This window comes from Rasamsonia emersonii, assembly GCF_000968595.1.
Source record: "Rasamsonia emersonii CBS 393.64 chromosome Unknown ctg1118621760032, whole genome shotgun sequence".
NCBI lineage: Eukaryota > Fungi > Ascomycota > Eurotiomycetes > Eurotiales > Trichocomaceae > Rasamsonia > Rasamsonia emersonii.
In genome coordinates this window covers 45,082-65,265 of record NW_013563255.1, presented here as the reverse complement: position 1 = coordinate 65,265, position 20,184 = coordinate 45,082, and the positions used below count along the sequence as shown (strand labels likewise).

At 50.2% G+C, this 20,184-nt stretch overlaps 5 protein-coding genes across 5 annotated transcripts; 3 read left to right on the top strand and 2 right to left on the bottom strand.

Moving 5' to 3' along the window:
* Positions 1–4,568: 4,568 nt before the first annotated feature.
* On the top strand, positions 4,569–7,603 carry T310_2574 (uncharacterized protein; the record flags this gene model as incomplete). The annotated part of the gene is made up of 16 exons (XM_013474559.1): positions 4,569–4,609; positions 4,702–4,870; positions 4,964–5,030; positions 5,343–5,487; positions 5,720–5,771; positions 5,801–5,824; positions 5,971–6,002; positions 6,037–6,091; positions 6,126–6,176; positions 6,390–6,448; positions 6,492–6,771; positions 6,835–6,872; positions 6,910–7,091; positions 7,164–7,277; positions 7,335–7,471; positions 7,565–7,603. The coding sequence occupies 16 exons, from the start codon at positions 4,569–4,571 to the stop codon at positions 7,601–7,603; spliced, it is 1,485 nt and encodes a 494-aa protein (XP_013330013.1).
* A 229-nt stretch (positions 7,604–7,832) lies between these two features.
* On the bottom strand, positions 7,833–9,940 carry T310_2573 (uncharacterized protein; the record flags this gene model as incomplete). Its single annotated transcript, XM_013474558.1, has 2 exons — positions 7,833–7,984; positions 8,038–9,940. 2 exons carry the CDS (start codon positions 9,938–9,940, stop codon positions 7,833–7,835), a joined length of 2,055 nt encoding a protein of 684 aa, XP_013330012.1.
* Positions 9,941–13,141: 3,201 nt separating this feature from the next.
* On the top strand, positions 13,142–13,670 carry T310_2572 (uncharacterized protein; the record flags this gene model as incomplete). Its single annotated transcript, XM_013474557.1, has 2 exons — positions 13,142–13,362; positions 13,550–13,670. The coding sequence occupies 2 exons, from the start codon at positions 13,142–13,144 to the stop codon at positions 13,668–13,670; spliced, it is 342 nt and encodes a 113-aa protein (XP_013330011.1).
* A 904-nt stretch (positions 13,671–14,574) lies between these two features.
* On the bottom strand, positions 14,575–15,538 carry T310_2571 (uncharacterized protein; the record flags this gene model as incomplete). The annotated part of the gene is made up of 3 exons (XM_013474556.1): positions 14,575–15,223; positions 15,275–15,315; positions 15,383–15,538. The coding sequence occupies 3 exons, from the start codon at positions 15,536–15,538 to the stop codon at positions 14,575–14,577; spliced, it is 846 nt and encodes a 281-aa protein (XP_013330010.1).
* A 2,391-nt stretch (positions 15,539–17,929) lies between these two features.
* Positions 17,930–18,773, top strand: T310_2570 (uncharacterized protein; the record flags this gene model as incomplete). The annotated part of the gene is made up of 3 exons (XM_013474555.1): positions 17,930–17,941; positions 17,987–18,441; positions 18,731–18,773. The coding sequence occupies 3 exons, from the start codon at positions 17,930–17,932 to the stop codon at positions 18,771–18,773; spliced, it is 510 nt and encodes a 169-aa protein (XP_013330009.1).
* Between the last annotated feature and the right edge of the window lie 1,411 nt (positions 18,774–20,184).

The following is a 20,184-nucleotide window of genomic DNA, read 5'->3' as shown; positions in this document are numbered from 1 at the left end:
TTACAGAAGGGTGGGGATACGAGGGGTTGGCGAGTGGTAAATTTAGCGGCACGAGTAGTGTCCGAAGATAATAATAAATAATAATACTGTATGGGATGGTTGATGGATGGCCAGATGCAGGATGCAGCACGGGGGAGAACAAGAGAGAGCAGTCGAGGCTGGCAGCAGCAGGTGCCAACGCGCAGGCAAGAGCCGAGATTGGAAGAAGCTGAGCTGGAAATAACTGACTATTGCTATTAGACGCCAGATAGAGATGATGTGCAGCAGGCGTGCAGCAGACGGTGCGTGGAAAAGGAGCCCACCCCCTGGCCGTGGACAAGAGTCGAGACGCTCGCAAAAAAAGAACAGAACGGCAAAGAGAAGAGGGCCAGCTGGAACCGAAGACGGACCAGCTCGGATGAGTCGATACGACGATAATAATCAGGATCGCAATACAGGAGCAATAAGCGACCCAGGTATAAACAAAGGAGGGAATGGCCTACGGGCTAACCTGATAAGCTAGCCGGAGAACAAAGCAGGAAGCAAAGCAATCAGTAAATAGTATTAATAGAATCCCACGCTTGACGCTATTCGACAGAGCTGCTTACAAACCAGGGAACCGAAAAACGTTGTTGACAGCGGGCCGTTTCTGCGCTGGATGGGAGGGGGGGAGGGGGGGGGGTTTGTGGTTTGGTCCATTAGGGTTAAAGAAAAAGAAAAGAAAAAGGGCCCTCGAACACTTGTGGCGATGATCTTCCGAAGCCTGATCTCGTGCTCGTTTTCGCGGAGGATTATTGACAGTGGACGGAGGAGGTTGACGTACTGCAGTGGGTTCCGGAGCAATTCTCCTTTGAGCTTAGAGGGCACGGTACCAACTGTGTTAGGCAGGACGGCGGACGCACAGGTCACGTTGAGGCGGTTCGTCTGTCGCTACCATCTTGTTACTATTATGCGAGATGTGATGCCAAGTCCCTTATGGGAATATGGAGTACCGAGGACTCCGTACCTAGGCATTGTGCCGGCTCGATCTGATGGATGTGGCGTCTGACGAAGAATCCATCACATCTGCCGCTGCCGGCCATGCACAGGGCATGGGTTTGAACAAGGTGCATTGATTGACCCTGTCCCCCTTGCTCAGGGTCTTCCTCACCAGCCTATAGAAGACAGATTGCCTTCGTTTTCGTTGTCTGTCATGCATGCACCATAAAACGATGCGTCTATACATCGAGAATCGTCGTCAATTCCCTTCAGAAACCGGCTCGAACCGTCGCGGAGGGGACTCTTATCGAAAGAACCAAGAATTGAGGACATGCTGTTCAGCCTGCTCGAGGTTGAAAAACAGCTGCATGTTGGACGCCTGGCGCGCCACTGGCATCATCAGCTCGTTCACCATCTTTTGGGAATTGAGGAGCCTGGTAGCCTTTAGGTCTGACGAGTTCGGCCAGTATTGTAGTGGCTGTTGCGATCGCGAACCCACCTCTGAAACAAACCAACAGTTGACAATACGACATGAGCAATGTTTCCCTTCTCAGATCATCCATCGTGAGCTACCTTAGGTTGCCGTGGCCCTCCGGCGGCGAACCTACAAAGGCCAGCTGGCCGCGAATGGAAGGCCTCGGTAGGGGAGCAGCTATCTAAAGTAAACCAGCCCGGACAGGCGATCTGGCTGCTGCTGCTGTCAGCCTTGGTTTCATGGGCGCCCCACGAGCCCCGAACGTGCGTTAAGGGCACGCCCTGGCCCGCCATGGCGCCTCCACTTGGCCGCCCGAGATTTTCCCAGCTCAGGGCATTAATTGAGAGTGATTCATTCCATCTTATTGCCCAGATTGAGCCCAACAGCCTGCGCAGATGGCCAGACTCCAGAACGTCCCTCAGGCTCGCTCCATTCCGGTCAAAGGGCCCCTGAACGCCAGTGGACAGCGCCCACAGGACAAGCCCACCTCCCGAAGCCCCCGGGCAGATTGGAAAATAAACTCGAAACAGTCTAACGGCGCCCATCTCGGCCAGCTCGTCCCCTCTGTGTAACCCCAGCCCATCCGCGAGAACGCTGAGCGGCTGATCGATCGCCATCGAGCTCGTTCTGGCCGCAATTAGCCAGAAGAGCAGAAAAAGGGAAAAAGAGAGAGCGAGGATGCTCAGCCCCGCACCAGCCCAGGTGACGCGCTCAGCCCAATCAGCGGGGGCGGTCGACGACCGAGCTGGAAGCGACATGGCGAGCGGCCACTAGGACGGTGCAGGCTGCCAGGCTGCCAGGCATCCGCCAGCCAACGGCCCCAAGGAGCTTAGCCCGGGCTGGAGCCGTTGCATTCAATAAGAATTGTGAATGGCCAAACACAGAAGAAAGAGACTGCTGCGCCGCAGCGGACAGTAATCGAAGGTAACATAACAGGACCATTATTATCCATTCATCAATTAATTGATTTCGGCAGCAGAGATCGTCGCGACTGCCTGCATTTGTAATGCTTATACGATCATCATCATCAAGTAACAATATCGATTGCGCTGAATGTGCACAATGCGCGTACCCGACCGAGAACATGCCACGATCCGGTGCTCCGACGGGACCAGACAGAAGCCCTGCAGGCTGCAGCCCGAGGGGAGCTGCCCGAAGGGGGCTAGCCCTTTGCGCCTCCGGAATTTCATCCAGCCGGATCCACCTGACGGGGGGTGGAGGGGCCAATTTCCGGCTGCGGCAACCCTCCCGGCGAGTGGACTGGCGGGTCCCTTCCGGAGTGCCTCCTGCCTGGTCCGGCCGGAGGTTACTTCATCCCGCCGCCCCATTGGCCCGCGGTCCGTGGCTGCGTACATGCAACCCCGGGGAACCGTCACCATTGGCTGGCGGCTGCCTGAGGGCTACTGTTCCGCGCTCCCCGTGTACCGCCGTGGGCTAATAATCATCGATCTGCCCCACCGCGTCTACGGACAGGTACTGTATCATTCGACGAGCAGAGCATCCACTCGAGAGTGCTTTTCTGACAGTTGACAGTGTTTACAGTTGGCAGAGTCGTCATCCAATTATCGTATGTACTGTACATACTATTAGATTGATTCTGCAGTTGAAGCACGGCAACATCAACCTGGCTGACTGTCTGACAGCAAGATGGATCATGCGGCAGCCGTTCCGAGCCCACCCCTGAGAGGATCAACAAAACCCTGGACTTTCCGTCACCTTGTTCCTGCGCGACTCCGGCTGGGCGCTCGGAAAAGGTTGAATCGAATCCCTGTTGGATCAAATAAGGGCCTGTTGGGCACGGCGAGCGAACTCTTGCGGCCCACCCCCGGGTGACGATCGCCTCTGGCCAGACTGCGTAGACCTGCCTCCGTCGTCGGAGTATGGTCTAGTATCGCTTGATGCAATGCAGTGCAATGCTATGCTATGCAATTTCCTTCTCTACAATTGACTTGATTTCATCTCACGAGGCGGATCTTGTCTCGATAAAGAACATTCCCCGACGGCCCGCAGAAGAAGACTTCAAAAATTGGGGTTTTTTTTTTCTTCTTGTTGAGTTTATTATTTCGTTCGTCCGTTCATTCGTTCGTTCGTTCGCTCCCATCTCGTGGCTTTCCGGCGTTGGGTCGAGCACATGCCAACCGATGGCCTTGTCCAAGCCCACGCCCAAGCCCACTGACGGCTGGAGTAGCTAATTACCTTAGCTCTCTAGACTCTAGGGGATCCCCGGAACGCCAAAGACGGTGCAGTGCGACAGCCGTTGAGCTTGCTTTTTTTTTTGTTTTTTCGCTGGCGATCCACGCTTTGCCGGTCTGATCGCCAGATTCGCGGATAGCAAACTCCGGATAGAATCTAGGCGATCCGTTTATACTTTATACCGAGGTAGATATCTATCTGCTCGTGTCGGCAGCTTCCGTAGCGAGATTCTAGCTAGGTACGGAGGACGGAGGACGGCGTACGGAGTACTTCTTCGTACGCAACGCGCTTTCGGGTAATTAAATCCTGTGCATACAGTCATGGATGTGGATGGACAGAGCATTCCGAGCCCTACCTAAGGTAATCAGAAGAGCCATGTCGTCAGCCAATGGATCCTCAGCCAGCCAGCCAGGCTTGCACAACGCAGCAACAGAAGAATAACAGCTATCTACCTAGAGTACTCCGTACATATTGGTCAACGTTAGGGCTCTCTTTTCTTTTTCCTATAGTCCAGCAACTATTCCCAAAACAGCAGCAAAGATGACTTGCTTTGCTTTTTCTACCCTCTAGACAAAAAAAAAAACAAATTTTCCTTCACATTGCAAAGTGCATTCATTCATTAATACTCCGTATTGATTGATTGACGATTGATTGGGAGGAAAAGCTCGGAACCTTGGAAGGATTCTCATTGATTGATTGATCCATACAGAGTAGTTACGAAGTAAATAAAAACGGTTAAGTAATCTAATCTAATGCAATCAATCAATTAATTAATTAATGTAACTTGCAGAATCAGGGAGACTTTTGTGATACGTCGCGTAGCTTTAGGTAAATCTGTGTCCGGCCCAGACTCGGTCGGTCGGGATCGATCGATCGATCGAAAACAAAAAAAGAGTTCGGTAGAATTAATAATAATTATTGTGAGTTCTTCTGCAAATGCAAAATGGCAATAATCAATCAAGAAAGAAAGCAAGTTCGTTTACAGTAAATCTGTTCTAATACTGGGTAAATAAATACAGTAATCACTGGTCCACTACAGTGCTGGACTGGACTGGGATGGCATGACCAAATCCAAGGCAATTCCATGAATTCTGCGTCTGCGACGCGCGCCCTGCGAGTCAGCCACATGGCCTTGGAGGGGATCCCACGAGTCAGGCAGGCCGCAGTCCAGCCCGGAGATCTTCCGTCACAGTCACAGTGACGGGTTCTCACTCACTCACATGTGAGGATTACTGTTCCACAGAGGTCAGTCAGATGTATATTATACGGAGTACATACATACGCCAATAGTGTGTTGTGCTTGATGTTAGGGTGTGATGCATTCTCTACTCTGTATAGTTGCTTCGACCTATCAGTGTTAATGATGATAATCAGGGTGTATCATTCTTCATGTCTGTTCCACTTGGTAGGTATTGATATATTGTTAAAATATTCATTTAGTGACTATGTACATACATATATACTTATGTAGTGTGTATGTACGGGGTAATATATATCTACAGACATTTATTTATCTTAAGTAACGTTTAAAAAAAAGTATTTCATACTTCATTCTCTTAGAAAGAAGGGGGGAAACAAAAGAAAAAACATAATTTCAATCCTCGATAAAAAAAAACCCCCCCGAGAACTATATTTATTTACTGTTAATTAATTATCTCGGAATATTTCCCAAACTCTGTATATTATATGCAGTAGATGTATGGAAATTATTATTTAGTACTCAGCTCAGGGCTAGAGCAAGAAGAGCCAATTATTAATCAGAGAAGAAAAAAGAAAGAAGAGGAGGAACTTTTTTCTCTTCTCTTCTCTTCAGCTTTAGGGGCTAATATGCAGTCAGCCAGCCAGTCAGTCAGTCAGACGGAGTACGAGGCTGAAAAACTCACTCAACGAGGCGGCCAATCACTCTCTCACTCTCACTCTCACTTTCTCAGCTGAGGACTCTGCAAATGAGTGGAGTGGAGAAGAGAAGAGTCATACATTCCACTGTTTAATAGAGTATGTATGTATGCATCCAATAGTAATCAGTCAATTAATAATCGAATAAAACGATGGGGCCTTTTCTTCTTTCTTTTGAAAGAAAAAAAAAGAAAATAGCTCTCTCAAACAGTGCCAGTCACAGTCACAGTCACAACTTGCTGAGCTGACCGTGGGTGGCGGTGGTTACACAACATAAAGCAAGAACAGTACATCCATCAGCAGGTAGGTAGGCTGACTGAGCAATTAATTTAATCATTCGCCATAAGCGAAAAAAGAAGAAAAGAAGAAACTGAATAATGAGTATTAACGAACGAATGGATGCGATGCAGCATGCCTACTACTTAACTACTTAACTACTTACTTACTAGGCAAGCCATCCCGCTTCCCCGGTGTTAGCTACGTAAGTAATACGGGTAATACTCTGTAGTCTGCAGTATTGTTGCTAGGATTTGCTGTAGAAGCTGTTTGATGAGGGGTGAGTGCACTAATGTATGCATGTACAGTACAAGACGTTAGTATGTAGGTAAATGCGTTGGGTCCAATGGTGATGGATCTTGTTTATTCGGTACTGTATGTATGTGGTTTGTGGTTGCAGGGGTGGCGGTGCCGCGGTGGTGATTATGATGCTGCTGCTTGATAAGCCTTGGAGTCAGTCAGTCAGTTATACGAAGAAGGGTCATGGATTATTAGCTAGCCATGTGGTGTGATAGGAAATTATATTGTCAATAACTATTCAATCAGTGATGAATATACGTACATATATACAGTACATACAGTTATACTGTAGGCGTACTCGCAAGCACAAATGTCCGATACTGATATTCTCGACACATGGAGCAAGACAAAGTAACGCACTATCTTTCCAGGAACATACCTAAACAACCCCTAGATCCATATCCAAGTCAGTTGGAGAGTTCTCACACGTGTCGCAAGCATACTGTACATACAGCACCACGCCCTGGTCCTGGACACCTTGCGGAACCTGGAACCCGGTCGACGCAGTCGCCATAGCTATAGCTATAGCAGACACACGAAGATTGAGCCTTGAACCATGGCCTTGTTCTGTGCGTGGTGCAGGGATTCATTTATCTGCATGTGCGCACACTAAGCGAGTTAGAGTTACTATTTCCAATAACGAGAAATTGTCCACTATCGGGGTTCTTTACTTTGTAGGAATTGCATTGTTTCTCGATATTTTTACTTGCCGATAATCAAGACAGATGGCTGTGTAGGCAGTCAATCACTCACTCACTCAACAGTCGAGGTCGAGGTATTGTACAGTACATACATATGTACATACATACAAGTTCGAGAAATCACAAGTTCAAGCAAAGAAACACAACTCAACATCCTGTGAAACACACAATTTATCAATCAATCAATCAAGCAAGCAAGCAAGCAAGCAACTTTTACTTCATTTCAGGTCCCAACGTGATATTAATTATCTCACGCAAAAAGGCTGGACTTGAACTTGTATGTATTGTATACAGTACGTACATTGTACTTGCGAGAGGGATAATTAGAGGGTTGATTGATTGATTAATTGACTGACTGATTGCAGTTCGGACTGGACAGAAATACTACTACTACCACTACTACCTGCAATCAGTCGGAAATTTTGTTCTGTTCCTGGGGCTAAGGTATACGCTGCACTGGTCCAAATATCGATGCTTCGGTATGTGGATGGATCGAGGTTCGACTTGCCGTTGTTGGAAACTCTGACTTTGGGCAGTCGGAAGGTTCCTAGGCTTGATATCCTTTTACGGTGCATTCCACAGCTGCGAGTTAGTAAATCGTAAAAGAAGGCTTGTGAGTCCTGTTTCACCACTACTTAGAAACATTACGACAGCTTATAGTGCCGGTTTATATGTAAGCTTCTACTCTTTTGCCCAGATCTGACCTCGAAATGGGCTACACGTACTCGCTACACGTACTCGCTCTGATATTCTAGACCTCGTATAGCATGAACTAGACGTACAAGACGTATTTCAATACAAATGAAATTACAGACTAGTCAGTACACGTATAACAATGGTGACATCTCATCATCAACGTGATAACTTTCAGTCATGCAAAATAAAAAGATCACTGTCATGTCCGGTCGTAACATATGCAGAGATTTCAACAAAAGTACTGATACAACACATTTAAAACAATTGAAAGACCCGAAATTGTAACATAATGAACACACTCACATCATCATTCGCCCTTCGAAGGTTCTGTTGGCCACCTACTTCGACTTCTCCGGAGGTGCTTCGATCGCCAAAGGTGTATCATCATCGTCATCCTCATCGTCGCTGGACGAAGAATCGTTTTCACCGTTGCGACGTCGCTCTTCGCGACGCCTGCGGCGCTCTTCTCGCATGGCTCGATAGCGGGCATCTGACAACACAGTGAGTCAATGTGCTCTCCGACCACCACAATTCCACACTCACCTCTGATTTCCTGCGTTTTGACAGCGTAGGCTTGGATTTCTTCCTTGGTCAACACCCGCAAAACGATGACATACTCCGGCCGTTCTTCGAACCGCTCGTGCCCTGCTTCAAGAGCCGCCGGGTTGACCAGTCGGCGATCGATTTTCGTCCATCGTGCTCCAGGAGGAATTCCTTTCTTCTGGGCGTCCTTGGGGGGCGCCACTCCCTCTCTGATGGGATTCTCGTCTTCGGGAAACTTATCGCGAGGTGGCTTCAGAATCCCTTTAGGCGGAGCTTCTGGCTCCTTGGTAGGGGCTGGTTGAGTTGGTTCGACCGCCGCCGGCTTCCGAGCAGCGCGATCCTTAGCATCTTCATCAGGAGATCGCTTGCCCGCGTCGGCAGGAATATCATCTTTGCGCTGACGCTTTGGCTTGTCAGCATCCTCACGGGACCGCTGGTCGGGATCGCTGTCGGAGCTCTCGGAATCATACTGTTTTCGAGACGCCTTCTCACGCCGCTTCTTCCGCAGCTCCTCCTCTGAGCTGGAAGACTCATACGAGTCGCTGTGATCACGCAGTCTTGATCGCTCTCTCCGGCGCCGGCGGCGGTATTCGACCTCGTCCGCAGTCAGTCCTTTGCCCTTGCTCTGGGCGCCTCCATCTCTATAATCTCGAGACTCAGAATCGCTTTCACTTTCGCGCTCACGGCCGCGATCCGGCCCCCGAGACCTGTTTCGTTCGCGCCGTGACGGGCGGTCAGGATCAGCATCTTCGGAGTATCCGCTGGCCAAGCCCAGAGTAGCCAGTCCTCCCAGAACGGGCTCAAGTAGGTCATCCGTGGTGTGCCTGCGGGAGTCACGATGGTCTCGATGGCGTCGACTGAGGGATCCCTCATCATAATGGCGACGACGATGGCGGCGGGATTCCTTAAGGTCGTCAGGGTAGGACAGATACGCATCGTCTCGATCCTGGTGAAGAGATACCGGGGTACGTTGCCATGACAATCGACGAGAGCCGGACGGATCACGACTGGCGTCACTGTCAGCGCGGCTACGGCTCCGACGGCGCAACCTGTCCTCGACGATTCTATCGAAACCCCTTTGGGAGGGCGGTGGACCTTGGGACCGGGAATCCTTCCTATGGGAACTTTGCCCGAGATATGCCTCCGCACCCGTCATGCTCAAGGGGCGCCCTGTCCGATAAGTGCCCCGCTGCGAGCTACGCACGGCCGAGTCTTTCTCGAACAGGTCTCTTGGGCTGGTATACGAGTAGGCGTCATAATAATCCGAGTCATCCCGTTTCCTGGAGTCGGAATACGCTGACACGCCGCTTGGTCGATAGACTCGGTAGACACTCCGGTCCCGGCGCGCTCTATCTGACCGAGCAGCGTCACTCCTGTATTCGGAACTGTATATGCGTCGATGGTTCCGACCCGCGATTGAGGACGCTGGTGTGATATAGCGCTCGGCGTCCTCCCGCCCATATGCAGATCGCGGCCGGAGAGGACTCGTAGATCTTTCGTAGGCAGAAGTGATGACGGGCGGTTGGCGACTCTTGGACGTAGGTATGACTAGACTTAGAGAGTACCGATTGGAGTCGACGGTGGAAGATCTCGGCCGTGGGCGGATGGCGTATTCCGTCCTCAGCTTCGTGGACTGGCTGGCATCTCTGTAGGTCACTGAGGAGATGGGCTGCGCTTCGAGCTTGCGGTCGGGCATGCGGCGAGGCTCGTAGCCGCTCCTGTAGTCCGAGACCCTCTCTGCAACTTGGGTAGAGAGATATCCATCATATCCATAATAGCTTGTGGGGGAATTGTAGATATCGCCGGAGGAACCAAGGGTTACCGTCCCCGTGGACGCGCGCATGGGGTCCACGATGCGTCTGCCCCCGGGAGAAGAGGAGCGATACTTGCCCGAATGGCTCATTTTGGAGGCGCGATCAATAGCTGATTCCAAGGACCAGGCCCCTCCCAACAGCAGCGAGAGAAGCACGAAATCGCCAGCGGGCCAGAGGCAAAGCGACACGAAGCAGACGCTAGGAAGCAGCGATGGAAAACGGGGGAAGCGCCTGCCTAAGAGAGAAAGGCGAAGAGGGAAGGAACGGGGCCGAATCGGGCGCGCGCGAAGGGAAGGAGCGATGGGCGAGCAGATGGGCTGTCGCTGGCGACTTCCCCGCCCAACCGGTTGGACTGACTGCCTTGCCAGGAAATGGCAGACAGCGCGAGGTGGCCTTGGGGGTTCACTGCAGGATAAATCCAGGAGAGAATGGCTATATGGCCTTCATGGATTCCGCCTGACGCCTGATTGCCTTTCTTTTATTTTTCCCTGCCAGCAGGGATGAACGCTCTGTCGAGTGACGCAAAGTTCCAGCGGTGGGGAGGGGTGCTTATGCAGGAAGGCGCCGTGCAACGCAGCGAAGAGCCTCACGCCAGGTGGGCCAGTCCCGTCTCAGTTAACTCTCAATCAACCTGACAGGCAAGAATTCCAGGGCAATTCCGTCGGGGACGAGAAGAAAAGCCAGGCTAGGGTGCTGGTGACACTGAAGAACCCCACCGGTTGGGCTGCAGTCACCGCTTCCAGAATGGTTACCGCCGGAGATGATGTTAATGGTGATGGCACCGATCCTGAGGCCAGCGGTGTTGAAACTAGGAATTAGTTCGGCCGTTGGCATGCCACTATGTCTGAAACGGTGATTGCTGCCACAAGACGGTCCATATCCAAAGCTCCTGGGGCGCAAATGGACGACGTCACAGAAAAAGATCCAATGGATAATGAGAGTTGATGGCAGGTGCGAGATCAGCTAGTTTTGCCGACCTCAGCTGTCGGCAAGCTGCCTGGCTGTGTCGTCAGTTCAGACACGTTAGCAAGTCAAATGATCCATTGCATGTTTCCTGTGCTTGGGCCGTGCGGAGAAAGCTGGCCATGGATCCGGGTGATCTTGGTGGCGTCCTTTCCTTGGCTCCGAACAAGGGCTTCCGAGATCTTTTCCACGGTTCGGGTATGCCCAATCCACGGCTTCAATCCGTCTGGTGTCCGGGATCAACGCTGGGAAGATTCTGTTCCAGAGGTTCGATACACAAGGCTCCTGGCTGTTGCGAAGATCGCTGGGATTCTCCTACACTTTATATATTGCTACCATGTCGTTGCACTGCGAACAAGATTCACTCATGCATATGGGCACTTCTGACACGTTCACAACGTTTACAGCCTTAACTGTATCCAGCGAACAGTATGCCAGCTATTAGCTGTTCAGGCGCAGACGTGGCATCAGACTCGACAGCTGGGGACTCTCCAGGTGGCGTGTGCATCGTGCCAGCCAGTAGCGTTTCCGCGATCGCAAAATCCACGCCTGGGAAACGCCGTGTAAGTTGGGCATCTACGCTACGCCACCGACTCCGAATCACTTTGCAGTAGCACGCGAACCGCTATTTGGTCAGTTAAACATGAAACAGCAGATCAAGAGTTTCAGGTTGCTTTCTGAAACTCGAGTTCGTGCATCAAGGTTCCTCCTGAGGTGGAGTCTGCCGGTAATCATAAGTTCGGATCGGCAAACACGTCAATATCAGCTCGATCTTGATTGAAGCAGAATAATAATCATATGTCGCCCGGCCAAGAACAGGGCAACTGTATAGTTTGGGGCCGTTGTGTCGTCGCCCCAACCTGCACCGCATCCGGTTCTGAAAACCCAAGGGAACCCTGCTCACCTTCCAACTCTCTACTAGATGGATTTACTATGGAACTGGAAAGTGAACAATGCCGGTTCCTGCCAGAAACTGTTACTGTTATCTCTCTCTCCCTCTTTTTTTTTTTTGCAGACTACGTCATTTGCCATGCCAATTGTCCAGTCATGTTGCCGTGTGCCCTGGTCTAGCTGAAACGTGGATACGGTCAAAGAGCCTCAACCTGGGCACGTGGCGCGCCCTGCTTATTTCATGAAAACTTAACGGAAAGCATAAGTCAACCATACTTGAGGTACCAATGAAAAGGTCCTCTTGTTACTTGACGCCCTACCGACTGATCGGCACGGGAGTACACAGAGTCAGCATCACTGGGGCGCTTCGGCGTCTAGTACATGTATTCCCCAGCGTTGTACGAACTCTCTACCGGGCATGGCCTCAAGTGGGACCTGTGCCCAAGTACCTCAGGACAGGGAGCTGGGTGCAGTGCCCCAAGGCGCTGGTATACACGTCGGACATTGCCAATGTGAACCTTGGATCCATGAGTGTACCGGCGGCAGAATGCGGGTTGATATAGTCAGAAAGGATTGCACAGAATGTTCCTCAGCTCCTGGTCCCGATTGACCTTGATATTGGCATTGCTCGATGTGTGCTGATCTGAAGGGAAAATATTGCTCCCCTGGCGGGCTATCACATCATCGAGTAGTCGACACTGCTTTTTGAGGTACGTTTTCCCTGCGATTCTCAAGACTGATATTGGTGTTGCGGGTGCAATCTAACTTTCACCGCGGTGATGGCATCTAACCCGGGGATGCACAGCCACAGGAGGCACATTCTTGTTCATCCGCTTCACCCAAAGGCCTTCAATTGAAGCTTTGGCATTGAGATGCGTTTCCGGTCTTTTGGGTGAATCGCCTGAGTTCAAGAAGGAGATTACTGAGCCTGCAAGAGCTGTTCATTTTACGGCTTTCTCCGTGAACAAGATATGGATGATGATGATATTGCCAAACGAGGATGCGGAAGTATTGAGCTGTGCTGTTTTTTTGGTCCTATTTTTGACTGTTGCTAATAGTTCCAGGAATCAATTGATGTTTACAGTCCCAGTATCGGGCACTCGATGCCCGGCCAAGGGGTTTGCACCCAGCATGTCTCCACCATATATCTCTGAGGGTATTTGTGAAACCGGAGATGACAATGCAAAGCAATTGCATCTTTATAAACCAACACCGGTCGCTGTGACCGGAGCATGAATGGGATATAAGGGATATAAAAGGGTCGAGAATCTTCGACTATTCCCTTCGTTTCATTGAATTGAATCAACTGTATCTGTCCTTCGAAGAAGCAAGCATTTCTTGAAATTTGCCCATAATCATCATAATCATTCTTCGCTAAACTGAATCCTCTTTGAACCTCTTGTCTGGCTTCATCAAAAACAATTGAGTCAAGAAAAATGGCCATTAGACAGCGAGGAGACATCTACATTTGCTGCAACTGTGGTAGCACAAACGTCGTTGCCATCGCTCCTCGCTGTCCTATCTGCGGTCATGAAAATGTCGGCTGCTGCCAGCAAGCAGGCCTCAGCCATTTCTCTCAACAAATGTCCCTGTTGCATCATCATCGCTCTGCTTCCCACGACCGCAGCAGCAGCTCTGCGACACCGCTAGACGCACAGTACGTCACTACTTTCAGCAGCCAACAACGACACCCCTTCACTCGACCAGGGGCGACAGTGTTTTGGAACTGCTGCCAATGCGGCTTGCTCAACAACCCTGCGTACTGCCCAGAGATGTGCTTCGAATGTGGGCACATGTTCTGCAGCTATTGTCAGGCAGCTTAGTGTTGCTACTCTGATCGACAGAGACAAGTATACCCCGGCAATTCAATTCAATTCCACTCACTTGAAGAAATTGTGCGACATGACGGGGCTGTCTGCCTGTCTGTCTCATGACAGGACCAGGAGGCAGAAAAGATCAGTATAATATCGGAAAGAAAGAGACAAGACAAGACAAGACAAGACAAGACAAGACAAGACAAAAAGGAAACCCTCACTCCTCCTCGTTTCCTTGCGATCTTCCTTTTTTTTCTTTTTTCATTTGCATTTCGGACTTCATTTCTTCATCTTGAATAATAATTCCACTTCCTTGTTCATGCATTTCCCCCCTTTCTTCCTCGCTTACAATGTAGCATAGCACCTACAGTGTCTGTTCTTCTATGCTTTCTTCCTTTCCTATTATTATTTACCTATATACCCCCCAGCTTAGATAGATAGATAGATAGCATTGTCGTTCTTGTGTTCTTTTTTTTGTTTTTCCTTGTTTGTCAATTCGATCTATCCATCTATCCATCTTCGTTTTTTTTTCGGGTCTAATATAGGATTTGACAGAAGAATTAGATATAGATTAGTTATAGACATTATTATTACCAAGTACACATATTTTTTCTTTCCCCTTTTGTTTGGAGTGTAATGCAATGTAATGCAATGTAGTGTAGTAATGCAATGCAGACAATACGTCTGGACAGACGTCTGCAAACGAAATAGAATATCCAAACCCGTCGTCAGTCGTCACCGTCTATATAGACATCCCGAGTATATTGGCCCATGAACACATCCGGAGTAAGCGCCATTGCTTCGATTCTCGTGCAAAGTCACTGTTGTTGGTTCAATGAGTGAGATGTGTTCTAGGATGACGAATGGATAAAATAAATCCGTGTGTCTATGTATGTATGCATGTATGCATGTAATTAATCGATGCATGTAATTATGTATGTACAGTACGACAACTGTCATCGCGGAACTGGGGAGTTATTGTGTACTGGCAACTTTTAATTAATGAAATAAGAGCGTTTTTTTTCTAACCCTCTCGTCTATCGTTCGAGCTTTGACTACTGATTAGAGTCACCTTCCCGATCGGGTCCCGCAGGCTGCTGCTGAGACTCATCCTGCTCAGATGGCCCTGATGGAGTTGATGCATCAGACACCTCTGGACGATGACGATGGTTGGATTGGCGATTACGACGACGACGGTGGTGGCGACGACGATCAGATTTCCCAGGCTCGGACGGCTCTGCCGTACTGTCTATCAGCCCGGCTTCGCGCTTCAATCGCTGCACCACAGGCCCCATCGCATAGGCACTTTCGGGACTGCTGTGATCGACACACGGACTGGGCTTGAGCGGGAGAAGCCAGTCCCAAACCGTGTAGCCCATGACCTGTTGCAGGTTTTTCAGCGGGCTGCCGAGGTCAAATGGATTCTCCCCCGGTTGCGTCCGGAGGATCGCGAAAGTGCGGCTGTCTTCTTGCTTGGGAGAGTCTTGGTCGGATGAGTCTACTGGGGTAGAGATTGGCCGCGATGGATAGGTTACGGTTGGGAATACTCGGGCCCACTCGGTGTTGCTGGGACGGTTTATGTGGATGGCCAGAGTCCACACTTTGGTTTTGCGAGTAATGTTCTCGATCGTCGTGGTGTTGGTTGCGGCAAGATGAAGTGAAGTCCCTGTCATCCCGGCAGAGAAAAGAAAGAAGATACAGCTCCTATTTTCAATCAGCATGGAGACTGACCAGGTGGTTTTGCCGTCCACTTACAGCCCCAACGCGACAAGCCAATGTGCATTCACGTGGCCTCTCTGCAACACAATTTAGGTCAGATGAGCACCTTGAACACCACGTAAAAAGGGCTGCGACTGCACGCACCTGACGAAGCTCAGCCGTGAATATCGAGAGCACAACGAGATTGAAACCGCAGAATATTGCGGTATAGAAAACGAACTGAATAAAAAACTTATGTGATGATTCCGAAACAACGCCGCCCACCCTGAACACAGTCAGCCCATATTTGACCGGCAGCATCGCCAATTGGGACCGCACCAAGGACAAAAATGATCTAATCTCCGTACGCATCGATCCACATCACGGCAGTGGTGCGCCCGATCAGTCTTGAACTGACAGCACTTGGAGCAGTATGGGGGCCTCCCGTCTTCCTGACAGACGAAAACCTCCTTCATGTAGAAGCTCTCCAGGCCAGCTGGATCCAGGGGAAATGCCTTTCCGCCGATTTGATCTCTTCCACCCTCGACATCTCTCGACGAGTTCAGACTGTTCTTCTCTCGAGGGCCATCCTGCGGCCTTCCTGCCCGTGTTGTCCTCCGACCTTTCTTCCGCTGACGACCGTCTGATCCTCTCGCTTCATTCTGGTTCGCTGCGCACTGCTCCCCGAGAGGGATGTAATCCGGATTGAAGATGACTTGGTAGTACAGACGGAGGTAAGTTGTGAGAATGATGAACAGCAGGACATAGTACACGACAATGATGACGACGCCGGCGCCGACTCGAGGGCTCCTATCATAGGACGGTGAAGGATGGATAAGATAGTCGACTTAGACAAGTTAGCAAAGACATCTAGGGGAGGGAGAGGGGGAAAAACAAAAGGCACCTACTGCACAGAGGTTTGGTCAAAACAAAGCTAGCATAAGCTATGATCCCCAACAGCAACACGGGGATCACCTTGGATATAGCACGATTCGCGGCTTTCTCGTCAAGAGCCATCGGAGTGGTATCTCGCAAGCGATCCGCATCGGAATCCGCGCCAAGAAATGGCAATAGATTTCGGTAATGAGGGATAGAACTTCAATGCGGACTTTTGGAGAGAGCCATCATTGCCAGCCTGTCTACGCACAGGACTGCTGGCATGATGATCCATGCCAGATCCAACAACGAGCTAATGCAGTCGTCATTCCCGATTGGGATGAAAGTCAGCGCATGTCACGTGACATAACATGTCCACAACAGGAATAGCCTGGATCCCGACACTGTTGCCGGGCTCCTGCCTAATCCAGTAATTGTCGACCTCCATCTGACCTCCAGCACGACTTGGAAGCTGCAACGAAGCCAACATTTGCCTTTTCTTGGTGGTATAGCAGCAGAGACTCAGCCATTTGACTCCCATTCGTTGTGGTCTTTCGTTAGATGGATTCGCAGCACCAGTTTCTGTAAGTGTCCTTCAGCTGCGGGGTAGATGGCATACTAACTAACATGAACCAGGAGCATAATTGGAAGTACACATGCACTTGACTAGGCTGTTCTTCAAGGCAGACCAGTCCCATAAGCCGAATAACCGTTCACTTGAATGTCATGCCGCACAAATGGCGAACAAGGCTGCAAGCTTTACCCGTCCTGGACATAGTAGCATCGATGCCGCCCCTCGCACGAGCCGCGGCAATCTGCGGCTGAAAATGCGTGCGTTATCAAAGAAGGATTTTACTATTTAAGAGGGCTTCTGCTCCTCTATATTTGATAGCCTAATTTCTTTCCCTTCTTCCTTTCGGCCTCTCCAGTCCTTCATTTTGCTCCATTCTTTTTAGAACCTTTTTCTTGCACTGTTTTTCTTATCTGTTTCCTTTTCTCAACTTTTCTCGTGTATTGCGGACCCAGAAAGGGTAACTGATGTCTCGCCCAGGTCTCGCTATACCAATTATGGATCAGGACATGTACCGTATCTCAATCTTCCAGTGTCCACTTGCCCTGCGCTGTGAGAGACTCAATAATACGTCCTCCTCACTCCGGTCTGAGAAATCCGCTGCCGAGTCAGCCTTGCTCCCCCGTTTCACCCTGCCATGATGCGCAGGTGTGTCCACTCCGGACCGCCTCGTTTCGGCTCCCTTTTCGTCTCCGAGTGGCCGTGCACTTGGCGCCTTTCTCCATCGACGATGACTATTGCAATTCTGACCGCGCGATATTTCGACGGTGACCTTGAAAGAAACCTCAGTCATGTGTGCTTGGATGCTTAGAGGTAGCTGCGGGTGCACTTATTCAGTGCCCGTATCCCGGGCCTACCTTGGCAAATATGCCCCGGCTATCATACTTTCACCAGTGGCGGAATTGAGCGGTCTCCTAGAATGGTCACCAAGTGGAGCGTTTTTGCCTGTCAAAGGGCGCTGTCCGCAAGATACGTCTCCCTTGGCCTGCGATTCTTGCGTCTTGCTTTTCTATTGCCTGGCCTGTCTTCACCGGTTCAAGGCGCATCCCATCATTCTCTTTGCTCTCGGTGGCTTAGAGTTGAGGACGCTGAAGGCAACCTGCTCACGTTCCGTGTATATCTACGAGCAAGAGATGGTGACTCTGTTTTCTCTGTGTTCCACTGCTTCTTCCGGTATATTTGTATTACACCCACATTGGTGTTTTGTGGTATTCCTGTTCTCTACTTTCTCTCGTTCAATCCACGCGAATCTTATCACTGACAAAATGTCCAACCAGGTACTTGTTGTCTAACTGCATCTTTTGCTTTTCTAATTGGAGTAGGGCTATTACCGCGAACGCTACCAGCAATCTAATGACGGCCGCCGGCTTGAGACCGGCATGACCCGGACAGCGTCTCCTGTATATCTCCAGTTACCGCATGCACCCAATAATGCCAGACCCAGCAAACATACTATGCTCCAGTATGCTTCCCTCGAGGATGTCCCGTACCGTGAACAGTGGCTCCGTCAGCTTGAAGAACGCACGGCACAACAGGAGCATAATACCGCGCGGGGACAGCAGCGGCGGCGGCAGCAGCACAGAAACGGGAATCCATATGAGCGATTCCACTCACAACAAGGAACCGTTCAAGGACAACAACATCAGTCTTTTACTCCCCAGAATACCGATCAGCCTCCATTCGTGGCGGGAAATGCTGCCAGTCTACAATATGCCTTCGAGCAGAATGGACAGCATCCCCAGTTCGCCGTCCCCATGAGACGCCGGACCGACGTCTGGTATTGTTGCAACTGTTCATTCGGTTCTGGGCCGTACTCGGCTTGGACCACCGAATGTGTGGAGCTTCACTGCCAGCATAAGCGATGCGATGAGTGTCTGCGGAGGGGGAGAGAACAGGAGGGTTTCTAATTTACTATTTTCTTTTCTTGTAGACGGATATTTATTGGGATTTCGTCTATTGTTTTCTTTTCTTTCGGGCATTTCTTTATTCCTGATTTATCCTTCTTCGGTGTATTAGTAGCTCCAGTCAGGGTATAGATCAATAGACCTTATACTAGATATGTACAGTACACAGTCCCATATTACTATTTTTCATCGCTCAGGCTCCTGAGTAAAAAAAGCTACATGTAGCCAAGGCTCCAGCATTATTCATCATTTACCATTTTTCCTATATAACAAGAAATAAGACAAGGACCATATACTACATGTACATACTGCTAACGCTGAGGACTATCATCTCTGACGTAAACATAGTACATTCGTAAAGTCCATATAAGTGAAAATGCAGACAGGCAGTAAACGACCAAAAGCGGAAAAAATCCATGCCTAGCATATAGCGCCAAGAGGGAAAGATCGCTGGCAGAGTCATCTACATGGTATCACAGATTACCATGAGAGGTGCTTACAGGGATACTTATGTAATTTATGACTAAGTACTGATCGACGATCGACAGCGGGCTCGCTTCTAGGACCAGGCGGCTAGGCAGCAGAGCCGCCGCCCCGGGCGCCCAAACGGGCAAATTCCGTCCATGCTCCATGCTATGCGGCAGACGCGGAGATCAGGAACGGGTGGGGGATTTCGTCAATTGCCCGTTCGTACTTCTTCAAGGCACCTTCTTTTTCATGGCGGTGCAGTGTGCAATGCGCCTGCAGATAGTTGCCTTGAACATTATTCAGCCCTTGCGAAAAAGTGATCTGTCGTCACCGACTGTGCAGAGTCCCAGCAGGCTAGCTGAGCTAGGGGCCGAAATGAAAGAGCCTCGCCCGCTCGCGCCTATCAGCCTATCCAGCCGATTAACCTGGAGAGTTATTACTCAACCCGGAGGCGCAGCAGGTAGTTCTCGCTAAAGACGATTCTTCTTGTTGATAGGCTGGGGTCATTATCATTATTGATGCGCTTTGCTGTCCTTCTCCATGATGTAATCAAGTCACGCCTATACTGCTAGGCACGGATCACAACGCTCCTGGCCCTGCATTTCTCTTCAGAGCAATAAGCGCAGTCAACGTTCGTCACAGTACACTTGACCGGGCGCGTCTAAGCCTCTGTGCCCTGTGTGCCCTGTACCCTTGTACAGTACAAGCCTTCAATGTGCCTTGTGCCCTCTCGCCCGCGGGCTCGCTCTCCGCCATCAAGTTACCGGTGCGGAACCCCAGGGGCCCGCCATCTTCCGTACATTACTCCATCCTTCAGTAGGGCAAAATCCTTGTACTCCAATATTTCTGGCTCTCCTACCGGTCGTCTCCGCTATTGCAGACAAGCCTGTCGCTGCCACAGCATCCAATTGACTGTCATGTATTGTATGTACTGTACTGTGCAGACATTACTAGCGGATGACTAGACTAGGTACTGTACGAGCTGCGAGCTGCATACATGTATGACTCGATTTGCCCTACTCCACAGCCATGCTCGACCAAAAAAAAAAACNGGCTACTGATTCATTCTCCGCGCCTTCTTTCTGACCAAACTTACATGAGCGGATGTAGAAATGGGAATGCAGGACGGGGCGGGGGCTTGGCTTTTA